The sequence below is a fragment of the Vipera berus genome (assembly GCF_964194415.1).
Source record: "Vipera berus genome assembly, chromosome: 1".
Taxonomy (NCBI): domain Eukaryota; kingdom Metazoa; phylum Chordata; class Lepidosauria; order Squamata; family Viperidae; genus Vipera; species Vipera berus.
This window is the reverse complement of record NC_138202.1, coordinates 79,897,333-79,914,060: the sequence shown is the minus strand read 5'-3', so window position 1 is coordinate 79,914,060 and position 16,728 is coordinate 79,897,333. Positions and strand designations below refer to the sequence as shown.

At 38.0% G+C, this 16,728-nt stretch overlaps 1 protein-coding gene across 1 annotated transcript in view; it reads left to right on the top strand.

The window, feature by feature from the left end:
* The window catches only part of HSD17B12 (hydroxysteroid 17-beta dehydrogenase 12), an 81,137-nt gene extending 68,502 nt beyond the window's left edge, over nt 1-12,635 (top strand). Inside the window, exons 8-11 of the mRNA XM_081313138.1 lie at nt 5,454-5,535; nt 8,255-8,320; nt 11,177-11,326; nt 11,454-12,635. Coding sequence (XP_081169264.1) covers nt 5,454-5,535; nt 8,255-8,320; nt 11,177-11,326; nt 11,454-11,558 — 403 coding nt within the window. The 3' untranslated portion in view covers nt 11,559-12,635. The remainder of the gene's footprint in view (nt 1-5,453; nt 5,536-8,254; nt 8,321-11,176; nt 11,327-11,453) is intronic.
* The last annotated feature ends 4,093 nt before the right edge of the window (nt 12,636-16,728 follow it).

The window sequence follows — 16,728 nt, the reverse complement described above, 5'->3', positions numbered from 1 at the left end:
TTGGTTTTACCTTACTATGCTCCATCTGAAGAGGAATGTAGAGATTTAGATGCAGTGGAAAGAAAGAATTGCTCTGGCTTTCTGATCCTCTCTTTTTTCATTGTTTGCCACCATCATTTTCAGTGCAATAAAGATAGCTGCTCTTCTTCATATGTTTTTGATTATAAAGATGTCCAAACAGGCTTAATCCATACAAAACAACAAAGCATTTTGTTGACTCTGGTGCAACTGAAATTTGCTTTAGTGGGGTGCCTGCACTGTGGAACAACTCCTGCCAGGAATTCAATCCACGCTTACGCTGTGGGCTTTCTGCAAGCACTCAAAAAGAGCTTTAATAGAAAACCTTTTCGCATCTATTACACAGGGCTTTTTTTCTCATAGAACGCTCAGAACGGTGTTACGGAACCTTTTTTTTTTTTCAACCCCCCCCCAAAACAACAAACAACCCAGCTCCCTTATTGGTTTTCCTAAGCCTATTGCAGGGCTAGCAATCTTGGCTCTTTTTTATGACTCGTGGACTTCAACTCCCAGAAATCCTGAGCCAGCCATGCTGAGGGGAAAGGGAGAGGTTTCCAAGCTGAGTCATGCTGGCTCAGGAATTCTGGGAGTTGAGGTCCTTGAGTCATAAAAGAGCCTGCACTAGAGGAGGACATTAAAATTATTTACAGGATTACTTCTTTAGGAACTAAACTTTTAGAATCTAAAACAGCTAATTCAGAAAAGCCAACAGGAAAGAACCTCACATTTTTCATCTGCTTCTGTCTTTTGGAAGGTAAAATTAGATAACAAAATAATCTATTTCTTATGTTAACATCTCTGCAATGAAATCAAAGGCTTTGAAATGGAGATGAGCACTGCCCCCTAGAGTTGGAGACGACTAGCACGCATGTGTGGGGGAACCTTTACCTTTACCTATCATTTCTGCATTTTAATTTCAGTTGTATAAACAAAGGTTACTATAACAACAATGGGAGCATTACATATGTTTTCTTTGAGTGCAGTAAAGAGAAAAAATTGATAAAATTAGAATATACCTAGTTCAGGGGTAGGCAACCTTGGCTCTTTTCCAGCTCGCTCAGGAATTCTGGGAGTTGAAGTCCACGAGTCATAAAAGAGCCAAGGTTGCCTTTTCCTGACCTAGTTGATCACTTTATGTATTCATATTGTGAGAAGACTAGTAAAAATATGATAAAATTACATACAGCTTTATTGTTATCCTGAAGGCATCCCAGAGGAAAGGCTGGTGTTTTGATTTATGGCATTGAATTGGACCCTGCTGTAATATCTCACGATCATGTGTTATAAAAACAAAGAAAATCCTGACTTCCGGTTTTGCGCCATAGCGCCCGGTCCCAGGATCGCAGACCTCCACACCCAACGGCTAGTTTCCAGGGGACCCTAAATGAGTCTAAGTTTCCCTGGAGAGGCAGCAAATAAAAGAAGGGTGCCCCGATGATTCTGGAATGACAGTGGTCGTTTTGCTCGATTTGGGGGAAAGCCTTCTAGCCCAACAGGAGAAAGGCTGGTCACACTTTGTTGACCAGCCCAAGCTACTTGCAGCCGAAGTCCAAATGCACTAACCAGCACACCAGTGAACAGTATGCTTTGAAACTGGGCGAGGAATTTGATCTTCTCCTATTTTATATTTGATTTCCTGGAAAAGCTCCCCAAGAAGCAAAATGCCTCCCAAAGTGAGAAGGGAAGGGATTACACCCTACCCTTCTATAGACGGAAGCGGTAAATTAAATCCTTATGGGGAATAAAAATATAAAATATTACAGTCTGGATAAATTTGAAAGCTAAGAAAATTGATAAAACGCTATACCTGAAAATATATATATATATATATATATATATATATATATATATATATATATATATATATATATATATATATATATATATATATATATATATATATATATATATATATATATATATATATATATATATATATATATATATATAAAAGCTGGGAACAAAGCATTGAGCTATCTACTACTGAGTGAAACTACATATGTTTAGAAACTGCTGACCGTCTGGTATTATAAACACTGAGCTGCATTTTTAAACCTAAGAACTGTTTGAGGAAAAAGAAAAATCTTGGCCTTTGGCTAATCGTCTAAAGGAGAAATTACTGGAAAATGTTTAGATGGTCAAATACTTTGGACTGAATCCTGACTGATTGATAATTACAAGACCCCTGAAAAGAACTGTCACAAAATATTGTTTTCAATTGGAAACGTATTGGATTCTAAAGCCATTATATAAAGATAAGAACTACATATAAGATCTGGCTGTTTGGATTTTAAGATGGACTGGGTTAATAAAGCTAATTAAAAAGATTATGACACCGATGAAAAGCTACATACAGGGGAGAGATAAAATGGATATTATATACTTATCTAAAAGTGATAGAAAACCATACCCAACACCTTCTCCTGAAGACCCCAGTTTGGAGCTTCAAAGATCTGCAGGAACAATGACTCAAGACGAAACAAATCCAGGAGAAAATATGCATAATGCTGCGATAGATCCAAATGATAATTGTTTCAAACCATAATGAGATTAGAAATAAGTTTGACAATATAAACGAACATATCTCTAAACCTACAACCAAATAATACTCAAAAAATGACAACAAAGAATGAACAAACAAATCAGACAACAGAACATAAATGAAAGTGACTTAAATAGAAAAACTACAAGTGAAGAAAACTACAATTTAATACAAACAAAAAAATCTGTAAAACCTCACTATAATAAAGAAGACAAAAAAGATGCTTTATCCTCCAGGACTTCAAAACAAATTTGAGGATAAAAAAAACCTAATAAAATTGATTAAAGAACTGTCAGAAGAATCATTAAAACATGGGAGACAAAAAACTGATACTTTTCTTGATTTGTTTTTGGTTTGTTTTTTTTGTCCCCAACAACACTTACAAAAATACAACCTGGCAAGCCAAAGTCACTGATTTGGAAAGTGACCTGGCAAAAGAAGATTAGATTTGGAGTCAAGGGTCTATTTAAATGAAAAGTTTGGATATTTAAAGGTAATGAATTTTGAGAAAACTATGACTGATAAGAGTGGTCTGAATACTGAGGGGAAACTAAGCTTCAATAAGAGTGTTGAAAACAGGACATATAATGACTTAATAAGATGACTTATAAATACAATGGAAACACAAGCTAATTAAAAACATATGTCGATGTTATTATATGCATAAATACTAAAAATATATTCAACTTGGTACATACTGAAAATATTAAGAATTATATTTGTTTAATGTAGACAAAAGAATATTACTGGCAGAGGAGGATCAAGCAATATATTACCAACCAACATATTAATTGTAGAAATTATTTATTATTGATTGTTTTAAATATATGAACCCAGACAACACACTGTTCATGAAGCAGCAAAGATTGTTATTGTAAAAAATTAATAAAATATTTTTTAAAAAACAAAGATAATCCTACAAAATCCTATATTCTTGGGAAATCTTAAGAGCCATTGGGGATTTAATATTTAATTAAATTAACTTTTTAAATGAATAAGCTATAACTCGATTAACTGAGTACTAGAACTATGCTTTTATTCTAAAACTTGTAAAAGGGCAGAACCAACCATACAAAACTTTCCAATTTGTATCAGTGGAAAAAGAATTATGTTATCAAAATACTTTTGCTTTTATTATTTTTTGGTTTATTTTGTTTTTCTTTTTATACTATGACTTAATTTTGAACTTGCTTATTGTCTTTGTATAGCAGATAGAAAGCAATGTACTTTATAACAAAAAAATATGCATCATGTAAACAGTTATTTTCCTTGGTATTGACTATACTTATACTGATTGCATGGATTGATCACTCAATTGTCTGAAAGTCATTAAAATGTTTCTTTCATTGGTGAAGTTCTTAAAATAAATTAAGTTAATTATGTTAAAGCAAATGGCAGGTAATCTTGAAAAAGCTAACCAGAATTGGACATTCCTCAGTTAACTACAATTGGCAACTGGCAATTCTGTCACTACATAGCACAGTCACTAAACAAAAAACAAAACAAAACATATGTGATAGAATTAAGACATCTTTTCCCCTTCAGTCATTAAGCAAGTCACTGTGGTGATTATGTGAAACATCATGCGACCCTAACCTACAATTTTACTTCTGCATGCTCCATTCTGCTTGTTGCAAGCTGGTTAGGAAGCATTCAAAAGACAATTATGTGACCACATGAAACTGATGGTTGTACATTAAATGCTTGATAGTTGTGAAGTGCCTGGATGATAATTTTGGGATCATAGGACACTGCAACAGTCATAAATGTGAGGATTGGTCACAATGACAGTTTTTTTCTGAACTGTTGTAACTTTTAACAGTCAATTAAACAAGGCAATCAGTAAGTGAAGAGTAACGTACTTGTATGAGAAACCACTAAGAAATCTCAGGTTTGTATCCTAGATTGGGAAGTTGTTTTTTTAAATTTTTTTTAAAAAAAAGAACAGCCAGGAAGAAGGCAGTAGCAGACCATTTCTACATTCTTGCCCTGAAAACTACATGGCTATTCTATGCAGTCACTAGGAGTCAGGTTCAAGGCTTTTTTAACCAATTACTTATGAAATCAATTTACTTACATTGTACATGAACTGTTGTACTTCAAATGGTATTTCAGATATGATTTGGCCTTACGTTTTAGCATTCCACATTTAGCCATTCATTCTGACTTAGTATGTTATCTGAACATTATTTTTATGTGTTTAATTAATTAACAATATTAGAATATTTTTTTACCATTAAAACTTGTTAACAGTGTTGATAAAGCTGAATTTCAACGTTACCATCCATCCATAATCCGTGTACTTGTTCATAAATCACAAGTACTACCAGGTCTTTCATCGACTCGATTAGGTCCACAAGTTTGGCTTTCTAATGTACTAGTTTGGCAATAATTAGGCATAGAGAAAAATCCATTGCCTAGCTTCATTTTCTATGTAGTAGATACGTAGTTCAAAAGTGTGTATTTTTCTGCAGCTGCTGACAGGCATGCCCTGCCAATATGAGGTATGGCCTTCCTTATTCTCATGATAGTTCATAAGGCTCTCTTTCCAAATTGTACAACGTCATTAGGAAGGAAGTGGGGGGCAGTTGCAGCTCCCCTGTGGTTGGTCATAAAAATACTGGACTGACAAGTGCCCAAATTTTGATTATGCAGTTACACGGATTCTGCAATGGCCATAACTTTGGATACAAGGTTGTAAGTGCCTTCACTTAGCATCGTCATAGAATGAACATAATATCTGTATCACTATGTTCACTTCATAATGAAACATCTTTTAGTTGTGTTCCATCTTTATTTCACAGAATGCCATAAGAATAGTTAACATTTGTATATTTTAGACTTCTGTTTTGTTTCAACAAATGTTACATTTTATATTTTGTCTCTCTTTCAGGTCCAAGGGAATTATAATTAATATCACTTCTCTGGCTGCAGTAGGACAAGCTCCGTATTTAGCTCTTTATTCAGCAGCCAAGGTATATATATAGGGAAAACTGTGGTTTTTTTTCCATTCTTCAACTAAACTGCTTATTGGCAAATGCAACATTTATAATGGTATTTTTAAGAGGATAATGATTTCATTTCGTGAAAGTGAATACAGACACCTTGGAATTAGTCTCTTTAATTCAGATTTTAAAATGAATTGTACCAGGGTGCCACCGATCAGAGAATGCCGATTGGTGGCCCCCAGGGGGAGATCCTTCTCTGTGGGCGCTCCGGAGCTGTGGAATCAGCTACCGGTTGAGCTCCGGATGGCGCCCGATCTTCGCTCCTTTCGTCGCGATCTCAAGACATTTCTGTTTGTACAAGCCGGCCTAGCCTGAGGGGGAGTGTTGGGGTTATTTTATTTTTCGTTTTTTAACTTTTCTGGGGGTTTTTAGTGTTGTATTTATATTGTTTTTAACTAGGGCAATTTGTTTAATCTTATTTTAATGTTTGTATTCGCTATTTTATTCTGCCCTGTGAACCGCCCTGAGTCCTCAGGGAGAAGGGCGGTATATAAATGTTATTAAATTAAATTAAAAATTAAAATTAAATTAAAATTAAATTAAAACCTATAACTTTTTCGTGTGGGAAAGCATTCTATTTAAAAATATAGTTGCCTCCTTCAGCTGTCAAGCCTCTGTGGGATTGCCATTAATGGGAGGGGGGATAAGATCGTTGGATGGAGGCGTCCAGTGGTAGCGGATGGGACCAGCAGCAGAGATGGCAGCGACATCCCTTTCCCTCCCTCGTACCTGTATGCTGGAAGGGGGACCCTGTGGAATGCACCGCAAGGCCATCCAGCTGAGCAGCTGAAATCCTATCTCGCTTCCTTGCCTTGCTGTCATACCGGGACTCATGCCAGATGTAGCTAGGAGGGTGGGGGGGTGGGGCTGGCCGGGAGGCATCTATTTAGAGTGCTGGAAGGCAGTTGCTCCCAGGGTGGACTTTGCTGTTTGTTTCAATACTGCATGCCAGAGCGTACCGTAAACAAACCGACCACCCATGAACTCAACGGCTTGTTTCTTCTTGTTCAGAGGTGTGGCAAGGACCTCTAACATCAGCTTTGTGCAAGGAGTCCAAACTGAAGTTGGCTCAAATGCCACTGTTTTAAGAAAGTATTTTGATGCGAGTACAATTTTTAAAACCACCTAATTGTTTTTATGAATGTATACATTTTAATTTACAAAACATACACACGTGTGTGTGTGTGTGTGTGTGTATACACACATACATACATACACACACACATATATATATATGTTAAATATTTGTCAAAGTCTTTTGAATACGCCTTGCTAATTAACTCTTTGTTTCCTGTTTGGCCTAACTCAAGGCTATCCACAGGATATAATCACAACTTATGACAGCTCATTATTTTTGTAAATTATTCAAATTGCTAATAAAGAATTTTAGGGAGGCTGAAATGATCATTTCGAACTTCTTATGTTCTGGCAGCCACGTTAGAGGGAGGGTCAGGGAACATGTGAGCCTAGTACACTAATTATATAAACATTCTCAGCCATAGAAGCTCATTGGTTAACGCTGGCTCAATCATATTGTCTCTGTCAAAACTCCTTCCCCAGGGTTATTGCAAGAAAAATAATGGAGGGAATGCTTTGTTTTTTAACTGATATTGCTTAAAAATATAAATCAACAGTATAAAATGCTTAAGTAGTATTAAAGAATAAAATAAATGTAACTAAAATGTTCACTAAAGTTATAAAATCTAAAAATATATTTTTAAAAATATAATTTTCTAAAAATTACAAGTAAAAAATTAGAACTCACTTTTTACTTAGCAAATTGAATCTTGATCACAGTTTAAAAAAAATCATATTATCCAATTTTCTATTACATTAATAGAGTACTATTTCAAAGTCTGACAATGTTCACATTTCTTCCAGCTCTACTGTCCTGCTCACTCACTCACACAATGTAATAGGGTTTAGTGGCTGTATTAATATTCCCTAGCAATTACCTTTACTAAAACCTCAGAACTATGCCAATTAAGTCCAGCCAAAAGCAGACCGATGGGAGTCCTCAGAGCAGCGGCCTATGAGTCCACAAGTCACTTGAAAATTTCCCAAACAAGAAAAATTTGCCCACTGGGCAAAATTAAATCCACAAATCCAAATTTTGATCACGTGACCATGGGGATGGTGCAACAGTCAAAAAGTGTGAAAATGATCATGAGTCACATTTTTCAGTGCTGTTGTAACTTCAAACAGTCACTAAACAAATGGTTGTAACTCAAGAACTACCTGTATTGATATAAGAACCGAGGAAAAAACGAAATGAGCAGCAAGTTCAAAAATGCAAAATGAAGCATGGTTATTGCCAAAATGTGAGTTCCACACCCAAAAAACTCCTGTTTGTGACTGGACTGTTCCTCATAATCTAAAATAATGTAACACGAATACAATCTTGAGTTCTGTGACTTTTCTGGAATATATCTTCCTGTTCTTTTAAGGTGTGTGAACAATATACTATTGATTATGAATATGTTTAGCTGATCATAATACAATACAAGTTAGAGATACTAGTATTGCTCACATTTCCTTACAATGTACAAAGTTCCTAGTTTGGAATGCTATTTTCCATACTAAATGGTGTACAATCAACAGCAAGGTATGAAAAAATGTACAGTATATGATTTATTGCAGTTCATATTTGGCATTCCTACCACTATATTTCTTTATATATATTTAGGGTTTTGCAGATATCTTTTCTCAAGCACTCAGCTTGGAATATCAAGACAAAGGTGTCCTTGTGCAGGTTAGTGTGATTGATCCGTTTTGATACTGTATGTTTAATTAACCTGATAGTATGGGATGCTAGAGGTTAAAATACACTCCAAAGTTATTCCTTATCTGAAAGACAATTGTAGGTACCATTGCCAAAAAGAAATTAGTAAGCAGTTCCTTGAATCAAATTATTTTCATTATAGTGCTGACTTTATGAAATACCATCTTTAAAGCTTTATTATGTTAAATCATCTGGCTGATAGAGAGCTTTTAGTTAATTTGCAGGAATTTTTTTATTTATTTGCTTTTACTGCAGGAGTTCTTTGACAATTTTTGAATTCTATTTTTTAGCATTATACCCTCACGTTATATAGCATATTGGGTAGCAAGGGATCTCCAGCATTTTCAGTCTTGGATGAGTACTTCAGCATCTTTCCATGTGACCTTTAGAGTCTTTAAATCTTCCATGAACATTCTTTGCCATGTATTTCAAGAGCATCTTGGTCATTTGGCTTCAGGGGATTCTTGGGGATTCGAAATACTTTTGGAATTCCTGCTTAATTTGTGGTTGCAAATGTCCCTTTAGGCAATTGACTGAAAGTTGTAGGGTCACTTGGTGCCTCCTTTTCCTGGCTAGAAGGTTACTTGCATCGTATAAAATGAGGTTAAACTCTAGTCTCCTCTCCTTCATCAGTATGGTAGGGTACTTCCATTTTCAACATCAGGAACATCCAAAAAAGTATAGCAAAAATTTAGAAATGTCAAAAGAGCATGGGAAGCAAAAGGCTGTGAAGACACGCCACATCTCCCAAAATGACAAAATTTTAGAGCAATCTAAATAACCTATTTTCCACTGCAGGGAGATGTTTTTTAAAACATCCACAAGAGGGTCACGGGCTGGGATTCAAGCTACTGTACACACACACATACACACACGTTGCAGGGAAGCTGCACCTATTAGATTGCCCCAGGTAACAAATGGACTGAATTGGGTTTCAGAAGGAGCCTCCTGCATGCCTGACCAAGGTCCTGACAGCCCTGGTTGCAGTCTTTTGTGAGAGCAGGATGAGAGTGGTACATCCATCCTTGTTCTTGATGTTTCAGGTCATGATATCTGGAGTGGCTTTGGGAGTTGAGAGGGCGGTACAATGTTGTGCTTGTTTTTCCTTCTCCCAGGAGAAATGAGCACAATACTGTACCAAATTATTTTTAAAAAAATACCAGATAAGTATTAGTAAAAAGCAATAGGTTGTGTTTATCTTAAGAAAACATTACGATCAGAAAAAAATGAATCTAGTTTTATTAATCTAACTCTAAAACTTAATTGAAAATGGGTAATATAGGAATAATATGGTAGGCTTCAGGCTAAAAACATGGAGACGGTGAGTTCTAATCCGGCTTAAGCACAAGGCTTGACCTTGTAGCATCACTGTCTCTCTCAGCCCTAGGAAGGAGGCCATGGGAAACACTTGAAAAGCCATGCCAAGAAAACTGCAGGGACGTGTCCAAGCAATCTCCAAGAATCAGACGCAATTGCTAATCTGTTAATATGGAATCTTTTTTTTCAAAATAACATCCTGAAGATCAGTTTTTTAAGTGAAAAACTGCAAAATGATACCACTTGTAATTATTACAATATTTAATATTTTATCCTTTGGTGCTACCCACTGCCATGATTGAACATTGCAGTTTGAAGACTAAATTTCCATTTCAATATACCTCAATACAATGTTCCTAATGAATTAATCCATGATACATACATTATGTACACTTAATATCAGATAAACTGATCTTTAACTCAATCATGTATGGACAAAGGAGACATAGATCATTCAATGTTGCTTCTAAATCAATGATTTATTGTACCCAAGCAGGCCAATCCAATTGGGGCCAGCAGCTGTGTTGTTTATTGAAGCTGTTGCAAAGTGGGAAATCATATTTCCGCATGTCCCCACCCTTCGGAATGCTTACTATGTCATTGGAATAGCTAGCTCAAAATGGACAAGAATTCCCAGCTCTTTTAAATGCTCATTCTGGTTGGGTGTTGAAACGCTTAAAACCACAGTTGGGACCAGAATTTTCATTGCTAAGCAAGGTAATTGTTAAAGAAACCTGCCTGAGCCCGAAACATATGGATGTGGGCTGCCACTTCAGGGTAGCTCGTCAATCTGCCGTTTTCCCATTGGAAGTTTGTAATCATGTTCATGTAATGACATGAATGACACTATGAATACTACACATTTGGGCCTAAATTTATTTTTTCAGCACTGTCATAGTTTCAAATGGTCTCTGAAGCGCTTGGTATGCGAGGACTACCTATGTTAATCATGTGATTCTTAACATAATATGCTGTCACTATAGCAGTTTCTATGCTTAAATTGTTTTGTAGCACGTGCATTGAACTGTTGTAGATATTAAATAAGATAAGACAATATACAGATACAAATTGCTGGACATAAATTTAATTAAAAGAAAAAGTGTTTAAAAAGCCTGTTCAATCCTATGAATAATATTAAAATGCCTCCATTATTATAACTAAGTCATTTTTCTAGAAATCTATAATGATAATAGTCTTTGCCTAATTACCTTGATTGTAAGATGGGATCTTTTGCATATTAAATCTGCACAGATTTAAGAATTGGAAGCTGAAGTACCAGATTATTTGAAAATAATCATTCATCTCTTCTAGCCTGTTCCAAATTGCTTTTATCATCTTCCTAAAGCCAATATATACCTAACAATGGAGATTTTCAATCACCCATGATGCTGAATTCTAAATATTTTTGTGTGATCTTAATATTTGGGATGACTTGTATTTCATGATATATTATAAATATCCAAGTGACCAATTTCTACAAATGAGAAAACCATGTTCTTTCTTTTTCAGACTGTTCAACCATATTTTGTCATGACAAAAATGTCTAAACTTCGTAGAGCAAACATTTTTAGACCCACTCCTGAACAATATGTAAAATATTCCCTCAATACTCTTGATCAGGAAAGAGTAACTTGTGGATATCCCTCTCATGCATTTTTGGTATGTATATTTAAAGAGAAATTAAAATTTCCCAGAGTGTCTACAACTTGCTTTCATTTATCAATCCATTGATACTTTGGTCTTTTAACAACTTAGTAACACATCTTTTTCTGCTTCTGTTTCTTAGAAATGGTTTGCGAAAAAAATGCCTGCCTGGTATATCCAAAAAACCATCACAGATACAGCCTTAAAATCAAGAGCTTACTATTTAAAGAAACTAAAGGAAAACTAAGCTAAATTGCTTTGACAAGATCCTCGGTATTTTTAAAATCTACTTTGAAGCATCAAATACTTTGTCATATGTTATATTTCTTGTATGGTCTATTCTGAGGCAAACCCAAGACTGGCGTGAAGATATATGAGAGGTGTAGAAAAAAAATCAGTTAACAATGTCTAGAGTATATAATGCTCTGGATCCATTCTATTAAAATGTTTTGTTATATAATTATTAAACAATATTTTCAATTAATACATTTACTAAAGTGCATCAATAGTGTTTCAGATAGGTTCATTTTGAGAAAAGTGATTGAAATTGAAATAAAACAATTTGGAATTTGTAACACCTCTACCAATAATGGAGTCACATTATTTCTGTATTTTAAACTAAAAATCTATTCCCTCTACTTTGATATTTCAAGAAATATCCCTTGTTGAAATTAAGGTTTTAAAAATTACAAGATTGGCTGTAGGATGTATCTTGTTAATGTCAATGTCAATTCATTATGTGATAGTTTCAGGCATCATAATACTGTTTTATTCCTTACAAAGCTTAAGAATTACAGTTAAATATAATGCTGGCACAGACTTATGTTCATAATGTTTCATTTTTTTTACTAATGATAATACTTTAAAATGGCACTTTGTGAGAGCTGTTGTATCAAATATTTAAAAAGAAAGATTGCAACAGCAGACAAGATTTTGATTACCTGGATGTTCTGTTAATATAAACACTTATGGGTTGGGACCAGGAACTGCTTATGAGATTACAAGGTGGAGGGAGCTCTTTGAATGATATGAGATGTAATATAGAAGGCTACAATGCAAAGGGTAATGAGATTAAGAAATAAGCATGTATGGACAACCTGTCCTCCTGCGTAAGAATTCTTGCCTCCAAAATTAAAAGAAGTCATTTCAAATGTTGGTAATACATTTAACAGGGATTTGTGATTTTTTTTCATTGCAACTCATTGAAATTAAAAAAATCCTTAAGACTTAACATTTTATCTATCTTTACGTGAAAATTAAGATTTGGGTTTTTAATTTCTAAAATCTTATTATTTGTACTTTCGGAACAAATAAAAAGAAAATGCTGTAACTTGTTATGGGCTTCCTTCCTTTATTGAAAAGTCATTTGAGCCTGGAAGTATATTCAGTGGAGATTCATGGTAGCCATAAGGAATGCAACCTTTGCCTGAGTGGGGAAAGGGGGGAAAAATGCACACTACCATTCCATTTATTTTGGTTTATCGGGGCAGTTGTCTTTATCCATATGCATACAAATATTTTCTGCAAATTAATTTGAACATGTTTTATAGCTGCTAGAAACCCTATAACTGAATTCTGAATATTGTCCTTTGAGGAGTAACTTAAGGCTGATGAGAAAATAAATGTGTTTAAACATTAATGTACATAGAAAATAAAAACCAATGCAAAGGTGTTGATTGGGAATCAGAAATACAGTCCAGAATTTTTTAGTGAAGTTATTGAAGGACACATTATGGCAATTTATATTTATGGAATAATTGGAAGTAGGTAAAATATCTGCTGGTATGCCTGTATACATATTATGAAATCTATAACATTTTATGATTAAAATAAGAGTTCTATGAAAGTTTTTCTGTTATTTACACGTAGTGCACGCACACACACATATGTAAATATATGTGTGTGTGTGTATCTATCTATCTATCTATCTATCTATCTATCTATCTATATATATATATATATATATATATATATATATATATATATGAAGGGACGCGGTGGCTCAGTGGGTTAGGACGCTGAACTTGTCGATCGGAAGGTCGGCAGTTTGGCGGGTCGAATCCCGAGTGCCGCGTAGCAGAGTGAGCACCTGTTACTCGTCCCAGCTTCTGCCAACCTAGCAGTTCGAAAGCACATAAAAATGCAAGTAGACAAATAGGGACCACTACGGTGGGAAGGTAACAGCGTTCCGTGCGCCTTTGGCGTCTAGTCATGCCGGCCACATGATCACGGAGACGTCCTCGGACAAGCGCTGGCTCTTCGGCTTTGAAACGGAGATGAGCACCAGCCCCTAGAGTCGGAAACGACTAGCACGCATGTGCGGGGGAACCTTTACCTTTACCTTTTTATATATATATATATATATCGATATATATATATATCTATATCTATCTATCTTATATATATATATGTACGTGTGTGTGTGTGTGTGTGTGTGTAAATTATTCAAATTGCTAATAAAGAATTTTTTAGGGAGGCTGAAATGATCATTTCGAACTTCTTATGTTCTCATCAGTCAGTCATACCCTTTTTATCTGAGATTTGAACCTGGGCTGATTATATATAAAGCAACTGCCTAATATATAATCAGCCCAGGTTCGAATCTCAGATAAAAAGGGTATGACTGACTGATGAGAACATAAGAAGTTCGAAATGATCATTTCAGCCTCCCTAAAAAATTCTTTATTAGCAATTTGACTGCTTAAGACGCAGTCGGCCCAGGTTCGAATCGAGGGGTATGGCTGACTGATGAGAACAAATAAGTTTGAAATGATCCTATCAGTCTCCCTTTATTCTTTGTTATCAAGCCAAAAAAAACCTATATATGTATGTATGTATGTATATTTTTTCACATAACTGGTTGCAAAAGAGATCTGTCTGGAGGCAAGCTGTTCCACTGGTTAATTGTCCTCACTGTTAGGAAGGTTGTTTCTCTCTTTGATCAGTTTCCAACCACTGTTTCTTGTCTTGCCCTCTGGTACTTTGGAGAATAGTTTGATGCCCTCTTATTTGTGGCAGCCCCTCAAATATTGGAATACTATCTTGTCACCCGTTTCTTTTCTTTAGACTAGCCCACGGGTCGGCAACCCGTAGCTCTGGAGCCGCATGCGGCTCTTTGAGCCGTCTCCTGCGGCTCCCAGCCGCCCGGTGCACGTGCACCTCTTCGAACGGGCAGTGGTGCACGCGCACCTCTCCAAATGGAGAGTGGCACCACCCGTTCCGAGAGGTGCGTGCGCACCTTTCCGAAGGGCGGAGGTGCACGCGCAGCTCTCCAAGCCGCCGCCGCCGTCCCGTCCGGAGACCTGCCGCGTTCGTCAAACATTTACGAACACGGCAGCTGTGCAAACGGGATGGCGGCGGTTTGGAGAGTGCGCGCACACTCGCCAAACCGCCGCCATCCCGTCCGGAGACCTGCCGCGTTCGTCAAACATTGACGAACACGGCAGCTGTGCAAACGGGATGGCGGCGGTTTGGAGAGTGCGCGCGCACCTCTCCCAAGCCGCCACCGTCCGGAGACCTGCCGACATTTGGGGAGGTTTGGGGAGGTGCGTGCGCACCTCTCGGAATGGGTAGCAGCGCCGCTGCCCGTTCGCGCAGAGGTACGGAGACCTGCCAACGTTTGGGGAGGTTTGGGGAGGTGCGCGTGCACCTACGGTCGTTCGGAGAGGTGCGTGCGCACCTCTCGGAATGGGTAGCGGCGCCACTTCTTGGGAAAGCTGCCGCGGCCCCTCTGCAAAGCTGCCACTTTCGGCAGCTTTGTAGATGGGCCGCGGCAGCTTTCCCAAGAAGCGGCGCCGCTGCCCGTTCACGCGGAGGTATGGAGACCTGCTGACGTTTGGGGAGGTTTGGGGAGGTGCGCGTGCACCTACGGTCGTTCGGAGAGGTGCGTGCGCACCTCTCGGAATGGGTAGCGGCGCCGCTTCTTGGGAAAGCTGCCGCGGCCCCTCTGCAAAGCTGCCACTTTCGGCAGCTTTGTAGACGGGCCGCGGCAGCTTTCCCAAGAAGCAGCGCCGCTGCCCGTTCGCGCGGAGGTACAGAGACCTGCTGATGTTTCGGGAGGTGCGTGTGCACCTACGGTCGTTCGGAGAGGTGCGTGCGCACCTCTCGGAATGGGTAGCGGCGCCGCTCTTTGAGAAAGCTGCCACGGCACGTTTACAGGCTGCCGAAAGCGGCAGCTTTGCAGACGGGCCGTCGCCGTCGCGCAACCGGGAACCGGTTCCATCACACACACACAAAAAATGGCAACCGCGCGCATCCACGCATGCGCAACAAAAACCCGTTTTGCGCATGCGCAAAACATTTTTTGCGCATGCGTGTGCATGGACGCACGCACGCAGCTCTCACTTATTTTATGTGTGATGGAACCGGTTCCCAGTGGCTCTTTTCCTTTTTCAGGTTGCCGACCCCTGGACTAGCCAAACCCAAGTCCTGCAGCCGTTCTTCATATGTTTCAGTCTCCAGGCCTTTGATCATTTTAGTTGCTCTTCTGAATTTTTTCCAAAGCTTCAACATCTTTTTTGTAGTGTGGTGACCAAAATTGGTTGCAGTATTCATTTTCATTTCATTTCATTTTATTATATTTGTATACCACCCCTCTCCCGAAGGACTCAGGGCGGTGAACAGGGCATATATAAAAATACAGAATACAAAAATTAAAAAGAATTAAATAGTAGCCCAGCTAAAACAATCAATAATAATATAAAAATCCCCATTAAAACCCCAACACATCCCCCATCAGGCCAGGCCGGCTTGTTCAAATAGATGGGTCTTCAGACCGCGTCGGAAGGAGCGAAGGTCAGGTGCCATCCGGAGCTCGACCGGCAACTGATTCCATAAAGCCGGAGCGCCCACAGAGAAGGCCCTCCCCCTGGGGGCGCCAGCCGACATTCTCTGACCGGAGGCACCCTGAGGAGGCCCTCTCTGTGGGAAGGCACAGGGTGGAGGGAAGTTGACGCCGGCAGCAGGTGATCAGGTGTGGCCTTACTAGGGGTACTAATACTAATACTTTGCGTGATCTTGATTTTATGCCTCTGTTTATACAACCCAGGATTGTATTAGCTTTTTTGGCGACTGCTGCATATTGCTGGCTCATAGTCAGGTGATCGTCTACTAGGACTGCAAGGTCCCTCTCACAGTTACTGTTTTTGAGCCAGGTCTCTCCTAATCTGTACTTACATCTTTGAATTTTCCTGCCTAAATGTAAAACTTTGTTTTTCTCCACATTAAAATTCATTTTGTTGGATAAGGCCCATGTTCAAGTTTTGTCAAGAACTTTTTGGATCCTGAGCTTGTCTTCTGGGTTGTTGGCTACTCTTGCCAGTTTAGTGTCATTTAATTTAAGTCTAACTCCTTTAGTGAGTTTGAAATGAAGGCAGATTCACAGATGTGGCAAAAGGAGGATGTTGCCAGAGCGTGTC